The sequence below is a fragment of the Numenius arquata genome, chromosome 21 (assembly GCF_964106895.1).
Source record: "Numenius arquata chromosome 21, bNumArq3.hap1.1, whole genome shotgun sequence".
Lineage (NCBI taxonomy): Eukaryota > Metazoa > Chordata > Aves > Charadriiformes > Scolopacidae > Numenius > Numenius arquata.
In genome coordinates this window covers 4,679,682-4,699,105 of record NC_133596.1, presented here as the reverse complement: position 1 = coordinate 4,699,105, position 19,424 = coordinate 4,679,682, and the positions used below count along the sequence as shown (strand labels likewise).

Here is a 19,424-nt window from a genome sequence, read left to right as displayed (position 1 = left end):
GCAGTGATTTTTCAGGTTTTTTTGGTATTGCGCGTGCTCCTGCCCTTAGGGAGCTGCCCCGGTGTGGGTAGCCCTCGGGGGAATTTCTTCCTTCAAGTTTTGGTCTCCCATCCCGAGCACCCCCCAGCCCGCTCGGGTTCAAACCGGGCACTAAGTGGACACGTACCAGCGGCACCGAACTATTTTAGGCTGGGATTTCTGGAAATGAAATTCTCCTCAACCCTTCCGCCGCCCGCTCGTGTCCGGCGGAGGGGAACCGGCGCCGCCGTCTCCTTCACGGTGGTTCGGCTTCGTGACTCCCGCGCCTTGGCTCCCGGCTACAAAGGCGAGAGGGGAACGTTAAAATTTAACTAAAAAAGGGGATTTTTCCAATTACACAAATGTTTCTGTGAATAATAGGCTTTGGGAGGCATTATTCTACAAATCCGAAATGTGGGGTTTAACCTCCTCGTTATTATCCCTTTAATTTCGGGAAGCCTTTGAGGGCCTTAATCCTCCACACAATTAGGTTCGGGCTGAGTTAAAAGCGGGGTGACACCGGGGGGGGGGAGGGAGGGGGGGGTCGGCGCCTTTATCAAACCCCATATTAAAATATCACACTTTCTCATGCCAAGGCAGTGGGGGCAACCAAACACCTTTTGGGGCAAAAGCAACTTTTTTTCGGTGTCACCCGAGTCCGCCGGAGCGGGGAGATGGGGATCGTGCTGCCCTGGAGCCCCGGGAAGGGGATTCCTGCCGGGAATCTGTGCGGGGACACCCCCCACCCCGACCCCCGTGGGAAAAGGCGAGCCCCCCCCCGCCCCTCCCCGGTGGAGGGGGTGTTTGCCGTGGGTGGGCGTGGCTGTGTGGGCGTGTCATGGGTGACGTCGCTCATTTGCATGCGGGCCCCGCCCCCGGACGCGGTCAGCGCTGGCGCCGCAGGAAAGTTTGCGGCGGGGCCGGGATCGGGATCGGGATCGGGGCGGGGGGCGGCGGGGGCGGGATGGACGCGCTGAAGTCGGCGGGTCGAGCTCTGCTGCGGAGCCCCAGCGTCCACAAACCCTCCTGGGCCGGCGGCCGACACAAAAGTGAGATCCGACTCCCCGCTTCCCCCCCCCCCCCCCCCCCCGCCCTTTTCCCCGCACCTCCCCCCCCCCCCTTGTCCCGCACTCCCCGCTTCTTCCTTCCCGGCTTTATCCCGCTTCTCCCCGCCCCTGCACCCACTTTTCTCCCTCCTTGAGTTTCGCTTTCCTCCCTCCTGCACCCCTTTTTCACGCTGCTTTACTCCAACCTCTCTTCCCCCCCCCCCGTTTTTCTGTACCCCCTTTCTGCTTTACTCCTCTCACACCCCTCCTTTTAGCCCCCTTTTGCCCCTCACTTTTCTCCCTTCCCCCCCATTACACCCACCTTCCCCTTGCACCCTTTCCCCTGTGCAGCAGTGGGGTGGGATGGGCAGGGGGGTGGGCAGGGGTCTGTCACCGTCCCCTAGTGGGTGGGGGGGGGCTGTCCCCGTCCCCCAAGCTGGGGTGAGGGACGGAGGAGCCCGGAGGGCTGTTTCTGGCCTCGTCCCACTGCTGGCTCTGTCACACGATCGATAGCCCCATGGCAAGCGGCCACTCGGCCACTGCCAGGCGTCCTCCTGCTGTGACCAGGGAAGGGGGGGGACCAGGCAGCCTGGCTGACCCCTGCCCTGCCATGGAGCCCCGAGCATCACGGTGGGCAGCAGGAGGGTGCCTCATCCCGCCTGCACCCCTTGCCGCCTACGGGTGAGATCAAACTTCTTGATTTTATTAATCTGCTGAGACTGACCCGGCATCGTTACACCTTTTTTTTTGCTCGGATTAAGGGCCACCAGCTGTGGGACACGGAGGGGCAGCCGGCTGGGGGGCAAGACGGATGCACCCCAGGCATGGGGGCCGTCGAGGGTGGGTGAGGTGGTGGTGCATGGAGGAGCACGTCTGTCTGTCTGTCTGTCTGTGCTGCCTCCTTCCTTTCTGAAAGCATTTCATTGGCCACACTTAAACAACCCCTGTTTCCGTCCCAGCCTGGCTCGAGCTGTGGCATCGTTCCAGGCCGTGTGGGGTGCTCGGGGGGGTCCCTGTCCTGTCTCTCCCGAGCGAGGCAGGGAGTGGGCAGCTGCCCATCCATCGCACGCGAACTGCCCTCCACCCCAGTGTGCTCGCCCGGCTTTGGCCACCGAGGATGGGAGGACAGTGGCAGCACCCCTGTCTTTGGAGAAACCCAGGATTTTAACAGTCACCCCCTGTTCCTAGCTGGGATGTGAGGGAAATGCAGCATCCCTCCCCTCCTTGGTTTTTCCTTTCCTTCTCCAGGGTTGGGACCTGCTGCCCTGTGTTGGGCTTGGCATCCCTGCCTTCCTGGGAACTCTTCTCTCCCCGGGGAACGGCTCCCACCCGCCTTCCTTCACTTCGACCTTAGCCAACGCCGGGATGGTTCACCGCTCGGCACCCACACCCGGCGCAGGGAGTGGTGCCGGGATTTATGGCTTATCTCCCATCTCGCCTTCGCCGGGAGGCTGACTCACCGGGGGTTACCCCAGGGGCACCTCTCGTCATCCCCAGTGTCCCTGCCCTCCCGGTGCTGCAGGTTTGCAGGGAGCTGCAGAGTTTGGCCCCACTGCCTGGAGGCAGCTGAAGGAGGCTGAACACAAGGCAGCGAAGCCTTCAGGGCCATGTTTTGTCTGCAGCGAGCAGAGACTCCTCTCCGGGAGCCCCGTTGCTCCCCAGGGCCATGGGGCAACTTGGTTTGTTGCCTCCTGCTCAAAGCAAGATCTTCCTTAAACACGAGAGCTGCAGATCCTGGGTTACCAGCTCCGTGTCTGGAGATTAGATCAGATCCTGTGGTGTAATTTCAGGCTTAGAAATACCCACCCGACTTCCAGTTTGGCCCCAAACGTATCTCTTTATTTTGGACCCTCCTTCCCACCCACCCCAGCATGTCAGGGAAGAGGTTGGTGGCCTCTTTGGCGATCTCAAGGGAGAGCAGAGACCTCTCCCCGGCAAAGCTTCACCCACTCGATGGGCTCCTCAGGGCTGTCGATGACCGATTTAGCAAGTGGCAGCACATCACCTGGGTCCCTACAGCTGTGCGTGGGCTTAGCTCACGGCAAATCCCCTCTTAGCCTCTGCGGGAAGGTGATGGTTAGCGCAGGGTAAGGTTATTGCCGGGCACGGGGCAGCACCGAGCCCTCCCCTGCGCCGGGCTGGGGCTGATGCTCAGGGTCCCCTTGGTTATGGGGTGGGCCTGGGCACTCACTGTTAAACTCACCGGGTCTTAAAGGGTCGCTACCGTTTGCTGTGACTCGTGGAAAAAAAATTTGGGGGGTTGTTTTTGTCTCTGCCCTGTCCATTTTCCCAGCCACTCCGGGCAGTAGCTAAACCAACACCCTGCTCCTACCCAAACCCTCCCTCGGGGCTTGGCCAGGGAATCCTTGTGCCTTTGGGAATCTAAGAGCCTCTTTGCTGTCTCTCTAGAGCTCCCGGAGAACTGGACCGATACCCGTGAGACGCTGCTGGAGGGGATGCTCTTCAGCCTCAAGTACATGGGCATGACGCTGGTGGAGCAGCCCAAGGGAGAGGAGCTTTCCGCGGCCGCCGTCAAAAGGATCGTGGCCACCGTGAGTGTCCGTGCTGGGGCAGAGCCCTGGCTCCTGCTGGTCAAACGAGTCTGTCACTGGGGGGAGTTCCAAAAGCTGCAGGTCTGGAGGCAGAGCTGTCCGTCTGCAGGCCACGGGGTGTCCGGATGGCAGGTCCAGCCCTTCCAGGGGTGAGCAGGCATCTGGTGGTGTAGGTAGAAATGCAGAGAGGGCACTGGGAAGCCCTTGGGACCAGCCCTGGCCTGTGGATGGGACAGGGTGCAGACAGCTGGTGTGACACGTCTGAGCTCTGGCTCCCCTTGATAAGCTTGGGTGACCCTGGGTGTGGAAGGAACCTTCTGACCTGGTGAAATCAGCCTTCTCCAGGACCAACCCTCCTCTTGCAAGACACGGGGGGAAAGCGGTTTGAGTGCAGCCAGCGCGTGGCCGAGAGCTGGCGTTACAGCCCTGGGTTTCCCTTCCCGGGATTTGGAGGGTTAAGAGGGGCAGGGAGCAGGACAGCTCGCTCCGATTCCCAGCCAACGCAGCCCGCCGCCGTCCCGCTGTAACCTCTGATGCAGGAGGGACTCATTTTCAAGCCATCCTCTCGCACCAAGCCTCCCCGGAGCCCCTGCTCACCGGGCTGCGAGTAAAATTAACGCTTCTTTAAGCCCTTATAAAACTGAATGAGGCAAAGACCCAATCGTACAGTTAACCGTCATAAAACTCAATGGGGTGGCGAACTGCGCCGGGTAATGACGGATCCGTTCCTGGCGTGTGCCGAGCTGGGTGGGAGGGGAGCGCTCGCATGAAACGGGAGCCGCTGGCAGAGCCTTTCCCGAGCTGCTCTGCTCAGAAGGGAGCCTTGAATTAAAAGCCTCAGAGGGGCAGGACCGACCGCCGGCCGGCCTGGATGCGGCTCAAGCGAGATCCCCAGGGAGCAGGGCTGAGGATCCGGGTCTGCAGTGAGCTAGCTCTCTACTTTTATTTTTTTTGAGAGAGAAGCTGGGTGGTGAGCTGAATGTAACCTGAAAGCACTAGAGACTAGTAAAGAAGAGAAAGCGGCCCTTAAAAGACTAGTTACCTTTTAAGCCGGTGTCCTGACCTTGGTGTGGGGGTTGGTTTGCACTCGAGTGGGGTTCAGCCCAACTCAAAGCCAGCTTTTTGGGAGCCCGCGTCCTGCGGCACCGTCCTCCTCCTCTGTTCCTGTTGGTGTCCCCCTCTGCTCCGGAGCTGGCCCCCAAGGGTTTCACCAAGCGCTCAGCTGCTGGTGGCTGTGGGGAAATCCTCGTGGAGGTGCTGGGCTGGAAATAGCTCCATGTGGGGTGGAGGGTGTGTGTCCTTGCCTCATTAACGCCAGCAAAAATCACTGCTTCGGGGAAGGAAAAGTTTTAACGAGTGCCTTATCGCACCTGGTAGTAAATTTAGTCTCTAGTACTAACGAGTGCTATTAATACGCTTATTAGGAGCACGTACCTGGAGTCTCTGCTCTGCTTACGTACCTTTGGATGTATCGGTGGTCAAAGCCCGTAACTTTCCTCTCCCTCTTCTCCTTCCAAAGGCAAAAGCAAGTGGAAAGAAGCTGCAGAAAGTGACTCTGAAAGTCTCGCCCAGAGGGATCGTGTTAAACGACAGCGGAACGAACGAGCTGATTGAGAACGTCTCCATATACAGGTGGGTTACGGGATGCGCTTCAGGGGGTGCGTGCCCCCAGGGTCCTCCTCTGCTCCTGCCAGGGTGAGGAGCTGGTGTCACAGCCCCTCGAGCTGGTGTCACAGCCCCTCACCCGGGCAGGCTCCGGTCCTCACCCGGCTTGAGGTGACACCTCGCTGGCCATCGCCTCTTACAGAGGGGTGGGGAAGGAGGTGGCTGTTAAACTTAAGGTAAAATTAGGTCTGGTGCAATAAGTGTTCAGCTGGGGGTAAGGAAAGGCATGAGGAGCCTGGAGGTGGTGTGCGTGCACAGACTGCACTCCATGGCTACCTGTGGCTTTACCGCCTGCTCTTGGCAATAGAAACACCAAAGCAGCCGGGGTGACAGCAAGAGGTGAGTACGGAGGATGGTCAGAGCATCTCCGAGCGGGCGAGGATGCAGGAGCCAGGGCTGCCCTCCCCTCGCTGGCTGCTCTGTGACAAAGAGCGAGGCTGGGACAGCCACTGAGACCCAATACCGGTGTGGGGAGAGTGAGGACGGATTATCCCACATCCGCTCCCGGGGCTTTGGCAAGTATTTCTTCCAGAGGCTCAGGCCTGGCAGAGCAGAGCTCAGCTCGGATCTGGCCCTTTCCATCTCCTCCATCCCTTCTCCCTCTGCATCCCCCACGCTCTGCTTCTGTCCCTCGCCTGCTGCTCTCTCCCCCTTTGCTAAACGTGGGGTGGGGAGCGCTGGGTTGGGGGGGGCTCTCTCTAACCAGGTTACTCACCCGCTCGCTTTTCTCCCCTTCAAACTAAGCGGCCGCATACGGCCACCGGTGCTGAGCCCGGGAGATAAACCCCTGCCAAAGAGCAGAGCTGATGGGATCAGCGCTGGTGGAGGAGCAGGCAGAGCCATGGGTTTTTAGATGCTGCCTTAAATTCCGCCCAGATGTTTTAACAGCCAGCGATAAAGCTGTTCCTCCCGGTCAGCGCTTGCGTACGAGCATCCCCTCGGTTCAGGTGGCTGAAGTCAGCGTATCCTAAATAGGCTGTTGACGTGGGGACCGATGCTGCTCCCCGGGGATGCTGGCGCTGTGGGGTCACGGCAAAAGCTGGGGTCTGTGTGCGGGGGGGGTGTCATCTCCCAGCTCTGTGAGCGTGGTGGTCCCAGGGCTTTCCTCTAACACCTCTAAAGTCTTCTCTTCGGCTTTTCTACTCACCGGGGAGATGCCACTTCTGAGCTCTCTCCCCAGATCAGGTGCTTGGGCAGGATCGGGGGGGGGGGTGTCACAGCTAAAATGCAGCCACCGTCCCCAAACGTGCTGCTGCAAAGGCCTCGGTCCTGAACTCGCTTCGGAGGCGGGTGAGAGTTATCCTTTCCCTGGAAATTCACGGCCATCGTATATGGAGCTGAGCGCTGGGGGTTGCTGGAAGGCGGCCACACGCCTGCGCAGACGACCTCCCGTGGCTTTGTCACGGTTGCTACAGGAGTGGCCACGGCGCTTTGGGAACAAACGGGAGAAAGGAGCGAGCGTCCAAGTGCCTCTCTAATCCAGAGCACGGCTCGGCGCTGGAAAACAAAATATAGGCCATTGAGCAGAGGCATCCTCACACGCAACAGACAACTCATGCGGTGTAAATAAATTTTGAATGTGGCATTTTAAGTCCCAGCATCTTCTGGGAAATGGGACCTTCCAGTCCCCTCCCTGCAAACTCCTGGGGGCAGCAAGAGCGGGAGCTGAAGGGGCCACGTGGGGTCATGGGAAAACTTTCACTGAAGTGTCCTACTTTCTCCTCGGGTTTTCTCTTTCCTTAACACCTCTGTGATCTATGGTGTGCCCAGGGAAGGGGCTTTGCTCGTTGCTGGTGCCTGTCGCCTTGCACTAAACCTCTGGGGCTGCTCCGACCTGTGCTCGCTGGCTTCAGTCCTGCAGCTCCTGGCAGGGACTGACCCATGGGAGATGGCAGATGCTGAGGGACCTGCTGCCCTGCAGAAAGGAGCTAAGCCCTCGGTCACAGCCTGGTCGCCCCAGACAGATGGGCCTGTTGCTCTTCCAGAGCATTGTTTGGCATTTCAGAGTCTGGGATTCTCCCATTCAGGGGCTGGGAGAGACACGGCCATCCTGGGGATGCTCCACGGAGGAGGCTGAGCTTCCTTCCCCACGTCCCATGTGCTCAGGGGTCTCGGAGCATCCCGTGCATCTGCTACTGCGGATATTCTCAGAGCCTGAATTTCAGCTTTTCTTGGGCATCCCTGCATCAATTTCTTTCCCTAGTTTGAGCCTCAGGATTAAATCAGAGGCTGAGAACAAGTCTGTCTCTCTCCTTGCGAGCTTATCCTCCAAGGAAAACCTTCTGGTGTCTCTCTTCTGGAGGCAGAGCGTTTGTCAGGCATAGTCCTCGCTGGCACACCGCAGAGTCTTCACCTTCTCTAACCTCTCCTTTCCCACGAGGCGAAACGTTTTCTCTTCTCTCCTGCCTCTGTGTGTGATGCACCGTGCTTCACACGGTGGCTGCGGGAGTTACTCTGGGCTTCTCTTAACTCTCAAACGGGTGGCCTCGACTCCTCTGCTTTGAGAGGGAGTTGGATCGAAGCCCGGCAACGCTCCTCTGCTCCCTCTGCCTTCCCCGCTTGGCCCCGGAGCTGGAAGCCCTGGGTAGGCGCTTGCTGGCAGGTCAGAGGAGGGGTTGGTTGATCTCCCTTGCTCACAGTGCCCCGGACAAGACGTTTCGTTCTGTCTTTCAGGATATCCTACTGCACGGCAGACAAGATCCACGATAAAGTGTTTGCCTACATTGCCCAGAACCAGCTCAATGAGAACCTGGAGTGCCATGCCTTCCTCTGTACCAAACGGAAAATGGTCAGTCCAGAGGAAGAAATGGGGATGTGGCTGTAGGAGGAGGAAGCAGAGAGGGGCTGCGCCGGTGAGATAACACCCTAGTTTAGAGCAAGGGGGTTCCCTGCCCCAGCCAAGGGCCGTGGGGGGAGCACCCACTCTCCTGCTGCCGTCACCGCAGGCCGTTTAATCCCGGTGATGCTGCCCGGTGCCTGGCTCTTGAGTGGGCACAGCTCTGGGCTGGACTCAGCCCATCACTTTGCAGGTAAAAGCCTTTCCTGCCCCAAGGTTTGTGGCGGGGCTGAGAGGACCTGGCCCTGCATTGGCAACTGAAAAATCCCTGCAATCCGTGCCGCCATCCCGGCCGCTGGGATTATTCCCTGCTCAGCATCCGCTTTTCCGGGCTGAGCCCGGTGCGGGGAGAGGCTTTGGCAGGTGGGGAGGTCTCTGGGGAGGCTGGCGGGGAGGTGCCCGGGGGCAGCCTCGTTGATGGGGAGGCGTTTAGCCAGCGGTTCTGGGCTCGCTGCCTTGGCTTCCATCCATTTCTTGCCGTTGAAGCTCCCCATCCAATTTTTAGCAGCGTCTTTGCAGACAGGGCCATGTCCTCCCCATGGGAGCAGCACCGGACCCTGCTGCGTGTTGGGGTTGGAGCAGAGACCTGTGTATGGAAAACTGTCTCTGGCTCTTGCTTTGAACCCACTCGTGGGACTTTTTCCTGCTGATTCAGTGCATCAGGATGGGCAGGGACTCCGCCGGGGAGGGAGAGAAACGGGTCACTGGGCACCGGCTGCAAATGGGGCAAGGAGAGCCCTGGGGGTCTCTCCAGTGGGGCCAGAGCTGGGGCTGAGCCCCCTCCCCGCAGCAGGAAAGGGCTTTAGGGGAGAGGAAAGGCAGGTAAGATCCTTCTGCCCAAGAAATCCTTCCCTTGGTGCCTGTTGTGGGGCCTGAGCAGGGAGCGGGACATCCTGGATCTGCAGGGAAACAACCTCCCAAGAGCCGTTCCTCCCCAGTACATCCCGGTGTGGCAATTCCCGGGTCCTTAGGAGCATCCCTGTGCCCGGAGCGCGATGCAGCTCTGTTAATATTCTGCACTTCTCCCGGCTTGCTTTTTTTTTCCGGGGAGAGAATAATGGAAGCTACAAGTTGTCTCTCCTTTCCTCAGTGTGTGCTCCCATCCTTGCACGACGAAGATAAGCCCCGCTCGGCAAATTAAAATTTAAATCTCTCCAGTGCTAAAAGAATTATCTCAGTGGTACATCAGCCCAGTGCGTCTCCCTCCAAATAAAGTTCTCCAAGGCCTTTTGTGGCAAAAACTAGAAATTTTTTTTTTTTTTTTCCTTGTCTTTAAGACGCGTGAACGTCGTGCTGGTGAGGTGATGTCCTGCTCCCGGACCGGGGACCGTCCCTGCCCCAGGGCAGGGTCCCTGAATGTGAGCACAGCTACCAGTCACGGGCATATAATTAGTCCATATTTTTAGTTCATGGGTAATTCTCAACGGTAGCTGGGTCTATTAAACTTGATTCAGATGTGACAGCTTAAATTGTAAACAGCTGTGAGGAGTTTCATACTTAATTACCATATTTAAGTTTTTGCCATAAAGCGTTTGCACTTCCATCAAAGATGTAAATAGCTCCGACATTCAAATGAGCTCTCCTGCTTTGCGAGGCTTAATTGGCAGCGATGGGTTTGCTGGGTCTCCTCACCCCTCCCTGGCTTTTGGGGGACCCTGGTGCTCCGTTCACTCTCCCCCCACCACCATCTCCATCCTCCCAGCTGCCCTGGGCCGTGGGTCACGGACCCGGATCTGGGCTTGTTTAGTTCGCAACTTCGTAAAACAAACTCACGCCTCAAGGATGCTGCGGCGCCCCGGCCTTGCAGAGTGTTACTCGTTATCTCCTTGCACTTAAACTGCTCATGAGCTCTGCCTTCTCCTAATGAAACTGGCATTTATGTCACTATTTATACATCTCCAGCAACTCGGGCTATTTAAGGCGGTGGGTTTTTTTTAATGCTGTTCGAGCTCTCGGCTTGGGGAGGAACGGAGGGACTGAAGGGGAAGGTGTCCCTGCTCCTGCTGTGTCCCTGGCTGTTGTAAAACAAACCCACGCTGTTGGTCTAAGCCAGTGAGACCCCACTTTAGCGCTGGGGGGCCAGGGGAAGACCCTGGGGGCTCTCTTGTCCTGCCTCTGAGATTGGTCTCTGTTGGAGAGAGCTGCAAATTCCTGGCATTTTACCCTCTGCTGTCGGAGCATCCTTGTGCGTGGTGCCGGGGGGATGGACCACAGCTCTGCACATCCCTCCCCAGCGCTGGTGGGACCAACAGGCCAGGGCTCGGCCTGGGCACTGGTTCCCTTTGGGATCATAGAATCACACAATGGTTTGGGTTGGAAGGGACCTTAAAGATCATCGAGTTCCAACCCCCCTGCCATGGGCAGGGACACCTCCCACTAAACCAGGTTGCTCAAAGCCCCATCCAGCCTGGCCTTGAACCCCTCCAGGGATGTCAGTTGCTCTGGTGAGTGATGCTCAGCCCAGCCCTGGAGTGTGGACCCACGTCCCTCAGGGAGCCATGAGGACAAGCCTGGGACCGTGCAGCACTTGTTTAGATCACGCTTAGGTGTGGGGTGTGGGAGGAGCTGCTCTTCTCTCCCCGGCCGTCAGCGTGATGGCTGTGACAGCCCTGTCCCTGCCACCTCCGTTTTCCCATTACCCCTAAAGACGTGTCTACAGCGAGCTGCGTGTCCTACACGGAGCTGGTCTCTGCTTCCATCAATATTTGATTACCCCTCCCCAGCCCGGTGGGGAGTGTGTGGAGCAGAGGGCTGGTTGGATCCAGGTTAACACGAATCTGCAAACCAACATCTCCAAATGATTTAAATCTACACGAGGACCCGTTGATTAACGTGCTGCCTCACCGATGTCTTTCCAGGCACAAGCAGTCACCCTCACCGTAGCCCAGGCCTTCAAAATCGCATTTGAGCTCTGGCAAGCAGCTAAGGAAGGTGAGTTTTTTTTCCCCTCTTCCCACTCTTCACGTGAAAGTTCAAGGGTTTTTTCCAGCTTTCAAGTGCCTTTTCCCCACGCCCTCCAAATTTCCAGGCTGCTGTGACAGTTGGTCCAACCTCTGCTGCCATTTAAGGCGTCTTCCAGGTTTCTCTCAACAGCCTTGTAAATCCAGCTGAGTTTTGGCCCCACTCCTGTCTCGCAGGCGGGATGTGGAGGACCTGCTGTTTGGTCTGTGGTGCCTCAGCTCTGCCGCCGTCGGGACTTTTGCTTTCACCTTCCACGAGATTATAAAATGCACCCAGAGCCTGGGCTGCTGTGGGTGGAGGAGACCTGGTGGCCCATCCTAGCTGTCCCCCCTCCCTAAAAGCTTGCGAGGAACACTCCGTGGGCAGTGATGGGCTCTTCTTCTTTTGCAGAGAAGGAGAAGCGGGAAAGGTCCATCTTGGAAGGAGAAGGGACGAGCAGCCCCAGCTCGGAAGCCCCTGCCCACCCCGACGCACGTAAGTCACCAACGGCAGAGCTTGCCTTCGGGGACGGGGAACAGCCCGAGGGCTGCGGGGCTTTCCCTGACCGGGGCAGGCTCCTGGCAGGGCTTTGGATCGGCGAGGAGCCAACATTTTGGTCAGAGCAGAGATGTTGCCCTCAGGAGAGCACTGAAGGGCAAGGAAGGACCTGCCAAGTCCTTCCATCTCCCCCTTAATATCTCCTGCAGCCCCTCGTACACAGCTTCTGCCATCCCAAATCTGGTTACTTCTGCCTGAGGCAAATTGGCCATAGCATCCTTATGGGCTTGGCGTGGACCCGCACACCCCGAGCTTGATTTTTGGGGTTGTCTCAGACCCAAAAGACTTGCCATCCCATCAGCTGAAGGAGATGGACATCCAGGTGCCACTCTGCCTCCGGCTCCCCTAAGGAAGGAGAGGTGTGTGAAAATAAAACAATTAAATAGTAAAACCCCTCCTAATTCAGTGCCTCCCCGTGGTCCTCTGCTGCCTCTGAAACGCGGGATGCGAAGCCAGGGAGAAGTGGGACAAAAGGCTAATCTCTCTTCCGTGCTGGCCATGGCGATAAGAGGATTTGGCACGGAGGAAAATAGCATTAAACTGGGCTTCCTTCCAGGGTGGCACATCTCCTTTCTCCGTGTGAAGGCCCAGGACTGGAGGAATCTGTCACAAGCGGTGGCACATCAGGATAAACGAAGCCCGGGGCTGGCACGGGTGTAGGATTGGGCTCCGGCGTCTGCCTGGGGGATGCTCCGCAGCTGGGGCTCTGCTGCCTCTGCCCTCACTGCGGGGTGGTGGGGAGGATTTGAGGCTTCCCTGGAACAACCCAGCCTGCGGGGGACCGGCAGCCCCTGAGCTGTCAACTGGTTTTCACCCAGTGCAGGATTTGCCCTCGGTTCTACAAAATAACGGTGCATCTTTGTAAGAAGCTGAATCGATGCCGTGGGCTGAGCTGAGGATATCGTCCGGGGTCTGTTCCCACCCTGGGGCTGGGATGTCCTGGGGCTGGGATGTCCTGGGGTTGGGATGTCCTGGGGTTGAGATGTCCTGGGGTTGGGATGTCCTGGGGTGGGATGTCTCAGCTCTGCTCGGGGCTGATCCTGACTCACTCCGAACGTAAGCAGGTTCCCCGGAGCCTCCCCCAGCGGCTGCTGGAGGGATGAGCCGGTCAATCCTCCCCCGTGTCCTTGTCCAGAGGGTTTCGGGTGCCCGATCTGAACAGCATGAATTTCACAGGCTGAAACCGCATCCCAGCTGGGGTGAATGCAGCTCCTCCAGGCTAAAATTTGGGGCCATCCTGAAGGAATTTGATGGAACCCTTCGATTCCGCTCTTGAGGGGAAGCGATTACTGCAAAAAGACTGGGTTTCGTGTCATCTCTGGTTTCCCCTCCCCTGCCTCATTCCCTCTCCTCTCTGTTCACAGCAGCAGCCACGGGGAACTTGCTGGATTTAGAAGATCCTGCCAAATCGCCCCTGCCCGGCAGCGCAAACTCCCCACACTTAGATAACAGCATCTTCGGGCCCAGCTCCTCTGTAAATAACAACGTGGTGTGGGTAAGTGTGTGCCTGGGGCACCGCGGTGTCTGCCGAGCCGGGGAGCGATGCCACCTCCATTTCATGTGTTCCAGGTCCCATCACAGGGGCTTTTTCTTTGATACACCCCCCCATCACCACCACCACCGCCGCCCCAGGGAGCTCTGGGGGGGACTGAGCCCTTCAGGCAGGGTTTCGGAGCTGGGTTTCCGTGTCCTGCTTGAAAGGATCGATCAGTGTTCGAGTGCCTCCTGCCCTTCTCAGGCTCTGTAAATAAATGAACGAAATTGCGAGGCGCTCCCGAGAAAAGCCGCTGTCGGATAATTGAATATTACTTATTCTCGAGCAGCATTTCTCAGTGGTTTGTCACTTAATTGAGGGACCACCTCACCGCTCTCTTCAGGGGAAAAAATCATTAAGTTGGTGGCTTTTGTTTACCGTTCACTAAAACCAGGTTATATTTATGTTTGTTATTACTCTTATTTTTTCCCTTGTTCTTGTTTGCGGCTGTATCGCGCTTGTGTGAGCGTGGATGGCTTCTCTAAAATGTCCTCAGTCATCTGGCTTAATTGTTTCGTGGATTACTAATAGAAAAATAACGACCCAGACCATCTGCCTGGGTGCGCAGCCATCGGGGAGCCTCCTCCGTGCCCAAGTGCTCTGTCACCAACCGGGCCGGGGCCGATCTTTGAAGCCCCATTTGACCTGGGACTTCGTCCCCCCCACGTGCCCTCCCTGGAAACGCACCGTCTGCTAAATTTTGGAGAATTGAATGATAAAGGCCTTTGCCTGGAGCCTGTTTCTTGAGTCTGCCGGGTCTGAGCCTTGAGGCTTTTCAGGTTAAACCTGAAGATCAGTTCTAAGTCGTACCAAATCCTGGAGGCTTATCAGCGGCCTCCGATCCCTCCCTTCTCGCAGAGTTTTCATACTTTACATATTACATTAAGTCTGTGAGTACATCACAAGATTTTGGGAATAGTGGAGTCTGTCTGTAGCAAAGCCCTCGCACAGAGCCCATCTTCCTGCACGGGGAACCTTTCTCCCCCAGGCAGCTCAGATGCTTTCCCTGGGAAACCGTAAGAGCAGATCAGAGATAACGGATCCCAGAGCCGCTTCCAAGGAGCGCAGGTTTCCCCTGTGCTGCCGCAGAGTTGCTTTCCAGGTTCCTCATCCAGAAAAGCCCTGAGGGACGCCTGGAGCATCTTCCTGAGCTCTGTTCTGGTCCCTCCTCTTAGCAGGAACCCTCGGCACGTGCCAGTCTCGTGGGCTGGAAGAGCCGAGGGCTGTGGTTAACCCCAGAGGGGGATGACATCCAGCTGATGGGCCAAATCCAGCCTGAGCAGGTGGTGGGGCAGAATTAGCCTGGTTTGGAGATGGTGAGAATGGGCCAAGCCCCTGCCCTGACCCTGGGCAGCAAGGGGAGCGCAGCATCCCTGACCTGAGCCCTGGGACCTGCTCTGAGGAGGCCTGGGCCACCTGGAGTTATGCCTCTTACCCTGGGGCTTGTGCAGAGAGCGAGATAAAACCTGCCCCAGGAGTCAGTCAGTGTATATAAATATATATATATATATATTTTGCCTGTTGTGCTCAAGCGCAGAGCTGGATCTCTAAATACACTTTTGTGCATTCTCTTAGCAACTAATTCTCTCTCTTTTTATCTCTTTAAAAAAGGAAATGGATGATGGTCTCGACGAGGCGTTTTCAAGGTAATTCTAATAACTCCCTTTACAAGTTCGCGCCACCGGGGGACCAGCCCGGGAGACTTGACTAGTGACTGGCTTTTAATAATGCTTCTAATCTAATCAGCCCCCGTGATCTGACCTAGGCAGCTGCCCCATCAGTGCCTCAGCTGTTAATTGAAAGATAGGCTTGGAGGCTGGCTGATAAGCCAAATATTTTGACAACCTTTTAAGGATGGAGAGAGGCTGTATGTAACAGGGAATTCAATTCCCCAAGCAGTTAATGTGTCCGCTCCTGCTTGCCAGGGTGGTTTGAGGCTGCCTGTTTCCAGCCCCTATGCTAGCTATGGCCATGCTGGTCCCAGCTTCTGGCACGGGGACTTTATGCTTCCTCGTCCCTCCGTGAGGTTTGGATGAACCCTGGGACTTGGTTCCCATCTGTCCCCAAACCAGCAGCCTCCCTGCTCCACCATCCCCGTTGCAGGGTGGTTGCATCAGGGTGACTCTGATGCACCCATCTGGGATTCGTGCGTCTGGGCACGTTCCGAGTTTGTGGCCGTAGCTTCACGTGGCTCAGTTCATTTCCCAATCCAAATTATGAGCTTTCCTACACACGCACACCGAGCGCTCCAGCAATGTTAAACAAATCCGGTTTGTTTCAGATGAGTTTTCCTGTCTGTCCTCATGCAGGGCCCCTGCGGGGTGATGGGAATGATAGAATCACAGAATGCCTTGGGTTGGAAGGGACCTCAAAGCCCACCCAGTGCCACCCCCTGCCCCGGGCAGGGACACCTCCCACCAGCCCAGGTTGCTCCAAGCCCCCTCCAACCTGGCCTTGAACCCCTCCAGGGATGGGGCAGCCACAGCTTCTCTGGGCAACCTGGGCCAGGCTCTCACCACCCTCACAGCAAAGAATTTCTTCCCCAGATCTCATCTCAATCTCCCCTCTTTGATTTAAAACCATTCCCTCTCGTCCTGTGGCTCCCCTCCCTGATCCAGAGTCCCTCCCCAGCTTTCCTGGAGCCCCTTTAGGGACTGGAAGGGGCTCTAAGGTCTCCCTGGAGCCTTCTCTTCTCCAGGCTGAACCCCCCCATCTCTCCCAGCCTGTCCTCACAGCAGAGGGGCTCCAGCTTTACTCTTCACGGCTTCCATCCTCCAGGTCAGCACATGAAGCCACCCTGCCGCTCTTTGGGCAGCGTGGGCTGTGGAGGCCACAGTTTGGGCAAAGAGGAGCCTTGGGTTGTGATGCTCCAGGCACAGAGAGCTGCCAGGACTCTTCCTCCGGGCGGGAGGTGCCGATGGAGGGAGTCGGGCAGTAACAGGGCTGAGCCCGACGCCGTCACCTCCCCGAGAGCCACCAGCCTCCCCCAGGGTTTGTAGCAGCACAAAAACCGCACACTCAGCCCTAAGGAAACAGACCTTCGTGCCTTGTTCGGCTCTCGGGAACGATTTACAGCTTCCACTTCCCCCGTAGCCCTGTCCCAAGCCGTGTTCCATGAAGGGGGCTGCTTGAATTTATGTCTTACTGTCGTCTGTTTTCCTCACCTCTCTTCCTCGCTCCACTTAATTAAGCAGATGTTGCTGGTTGTGGCTTTTTGGTTTGCATTGCTGGACGCCGAGCTGTCCCATCCCCCTTGGCCTTCTGGTGACTCAGTGTTTGGGCTGCTCCTCCGCCGAGGCAGATGCTTCCGAGCGCGTTCCTGCCGCAACATCACGGCTGGTCATTTTTCTTTTTTATTAAAAAAAAGTGCGCGGCGGCTGCTTTAATCCGAGGCTTATTCCGCACCGCGCCTCCCCTGGATGGAACACCAAATATTTGAGTTAACCTTTCGGCCCCGGGAGAATTGATGCCGCGCTGTTAGGTTTTCACAGAGGTATTTAATAACACAACAACAAACCGGGGCTCGTTAGGTTTTGCGAAAGGTCTGGGATGGGCTGGGATGAAAACCCTTTAAAGCTGACCCTGGGGGCTCTTCAACGTCATCCGTGTCCTGCCGTGGCTTAAAGAGTTAAACGCTTGGGCTGGGGAGCGCGACGGGGAGCGAGATACGGCACCGTGAAAATAGTGTCGTTGCCGTGAGGCTGCTCCTTCGGCCAGCGGAGCCTTTAGGCTGAGATAAGATCCCGGCAAAGGATGCACCCACCGTCAGGGGGGAGGAAACCGGCGCTGTTCCGCCGGACCGTTAATATACGGGATGTCCAGGCTGCAAATTCCTTGGATGCCTGTGGGGGAAACGTTAGGATAAACCAGCAGCCGAGCTGCAAGAGACGTGAAGGAGCTGCGAATGTGGCAGCTCCCCCCTGACTGGGTTATTTCACTCCGCTGGAGGATGTGGAAATGTGGACCCGCAGCTCGGGTCGGGCATTACGGATGCATCGAGCATCCAGGCTGTGAACCGCGGGGATGCGTGTCCTTAATTTCTCTTTCTCTCCCCTTCTCTCAGACTGGCTCAGTCGAGAACAAACCCCCACGTCCTCGACACGGGGCTGACGGCTCAGGACATCCAGAGCGCGGAGACGCTCTCACCTGTAGACTGGAACAAAATAGATTCCACCACGGGCGAGAAAGATGATCTGTTCATGTTCTGAGGTGAAATGCATCTAAGAGAATAACCACTAGGAGTCTGTGGACTGAGGCATGCCGTGCCGGGTGCTGTACACGAGGGACCCTTCCGAGGGCTCTTCACCAAGTCAGATGATGTTACAGCACAGTTTAGACCAAAGCTTTAGAAGTCTAATGCAGATTTTTATACCTTGCTTTTATCTAAACCACGAGATGCTCTCGAGCATATTTATTCATAGCCGTTACAGTTTACATATATGTTATTGGAAGGGGTGTAGGGCATCTACAGTATTAGGTGGCAATATACCGTGGAAGAACCTTCAGCAGTGCCTGTTCCTCTCTGAAAAAAAAGACTATGCAACACCAAAGTCTCTCTGTGTACACTTTTCCAGACAAAGATCTGCAGATGCAGAGGCGATTGCCAGCACAACTGTTACTAATCCACTGTTTCTTGAACAACGCATCACCTGCCGAGGCAGGGGGAGGAGATTCGCAGCAGCTGCCCCCAGGGTTAAAATCCAAGAGGTGGCAGAGATCTCGCTTTTGTTGGGGATGTCTGGGATACTCTCACAGTTGTCAATCTCCCCTCCGTGTCCTGGCTCTTTCTTCGCCAGCTCCCTGTGGGAATTGACGGTTTTTTTAACCCAAAGACTCTATGAAGTTTTGCACTTTAAAACTCAAACTGAAAGCGATGGTCGGGATTGTCAAGGTAAGCAGTGCCTGTAACTTCTCTTCACAAGCTATTTACCCAAAAAAAACCCCAAAAAAACCCAGAAACAACAAACCAAACCCCAACCCGGCAATGCTGCAGATCCGTTTCAAAACTGACTACTCGAGGTGCACCGTTCCCGATGCGACTCGGGAATGCCAAGGCTCCGTTGGCTTTAAGAGCAGAACCACCGGGGGGAGTAACAATTAATTAGCGTTGGTTGCTGAAGGGGGTTGGAAGTTGCGGGTTCACCAGCGGCACGATAGATCTGTGTTCTCCGCTCCTCTAAGTGGATTTGCCCGTGCGTGCCTTTTTACTGTCTCAGAACCATTTGGTTGTCGCTCACTCGATACGACTCAAACCGGAATTGGATTAGGCCAGACGGATACCTGGATGTTCAATTAGCAAGGGGGGCCCCTTCCAGCGGCGCTCCCGTCCTCTCCCCCCCACACACACACCCCGACAGCCGTCTCTCCCGGGAACTCGGGAAGTGTCTTCGGTTGCTCCTGGAATTGGAAATAAGTAATGGAGGTGCAAAGCTTATGCTAATTAAAAGATTAAGTTTAATGATCCTAAATAGTCGCACTGACAGTTTGCAGTGTTTGTGGCCTTATGTGAAGTATGCTAATCTGTTTTATAGATTTGTAACTTGGTTTTGAAACACTAATTCATTCCCCAGATAGCTCTTTATAACTCTCTTAAAACTGCTTGCAGGAAAAAAAATAAAAACCTCTTTGTCAGCTGTAAGAATTTATTAGGAAACAGCTGAGTGACTCTAACTTAGATTTGATTTTTATTTTTTTTTCCCCTAAGTGTTCTTGTGAAAAGGTGTCAAGGACTCGTGAAGCTGAGTCATCATGTCTCTTGATAAAACGTGTGCTCTGTTTATCCAGCAAAATTGTGTTTAAAGCAATTTTACATCTTGAAACTACCGTGCCCGTGACTTATTTGATCTCATGTGTAGCATCAGTCTCTCGTGATTGAAGGAATTATTCAAAGTTTGTCGGTGCTACGGAAGCACGGGGTAGAGACGTGAACCCATGGCATAAGGGACACCAAAACTGCGCGGAAGTGGTTGTGGGAAGCGTCTTGTCCCGGCCCCGGTGAGGGGTGATCCTCCTTGGAAAGAGCTTGGGCCGCAGAAATGGAGCGTGAGGATTTCTCTGTACGTTGATCTTTCTCCTTTTCTAGAGGCTCTAGGAGCATATACTGAAATGCACAGTACTATATATGTATGTATATAGTTTTCTAAGAGAACCTTCTGCTGTAAAGAATATCCGTACTGAGGAAAATAAAACGTCTACCATTTTTTGGAGTGTCTGTGCTGGGTCACTTGACTTTTACCGTGCTCCTTTTAACGCGTAGAAGCCTTTGTATTTCTAAC

The 19,424-nt window shown here is 56.0% G+C and overlaps 1 protein-coding gene across 3 annotated transcripts; it reads left to right on the top strand.

Moving 5' to 3' along the window:
* The first annotated feature begins 911 nt into the window (after positions 1-911).
* On the top strand, positions 912-19,352 carry LDLRAP1 (low density lipoprotein receptor adaptor protein 1). Of its 3 annotated transcripts, none has more exons than XM_074162019.1 (9): positions 912-1,067; positions 3,474-3,616; positions 5,136-5,248; positions 7,955-8,069; positions 10,976-11,048; positions 11,469-11,552; positions 12,983-13,110; positions 14,761-14,795; positions 17,213-19,352. In XM_074162019.1, exons 1-9 carry the CDS (start codon positions 983-985, stop codon positions 17,355-17,357), a joined length of 921 nt encoding a protein of 306 aa, XP_074018120.1. In that variant the 5' UTR covers positions 912-982; the 3' UTR covers positions 17,358-19,352. The 3 variants fall into 3 exon arrangements, with proteins under 3 accessions (XP_074018120.1, XP_074018119.1, XP_074018118.1); XM_074162018.1 differs by having other exon boundaries at positions 926-1,067; positions 12,980-13,110; XM_074162017.1 differs by having other exon boundaries at positions 983-1,067; positions 11,469-11,538; positions 12,957-13,110.
* The last annotated feature ends 72 nt before the right edge of the window (positions 19,353-19,424 follow it).

What these genes read in the sequence shown, in the direction of transcription:
- LDLRAP1 (XM_074162017.1), top strand. Translation starts at nt 983, where the DNA reads ATGGACGCGCTGAAGTCGGCGGGTCGAGCTCTGCTGCGGAGCCCCAGC. An exon ending in TCAAAAGGATCGTGGCCACC is followed by an intron (nt 3,617 to 5,135) that starts GTGAGTGTCCGT and finishes CTCCTTCCAAAG; the next exon opens with GCAAAAGCAAGTGGAAAGAA. An exon ending in TCTGTACCAAACGGAAAATG is followed by an intron (nt 8,070 to 10,975) that starts GTCAGTCCAGAG and finishes ATGTCTTTCCAG; the next exon opens with GCACAAGCAGTCACCCTCAC.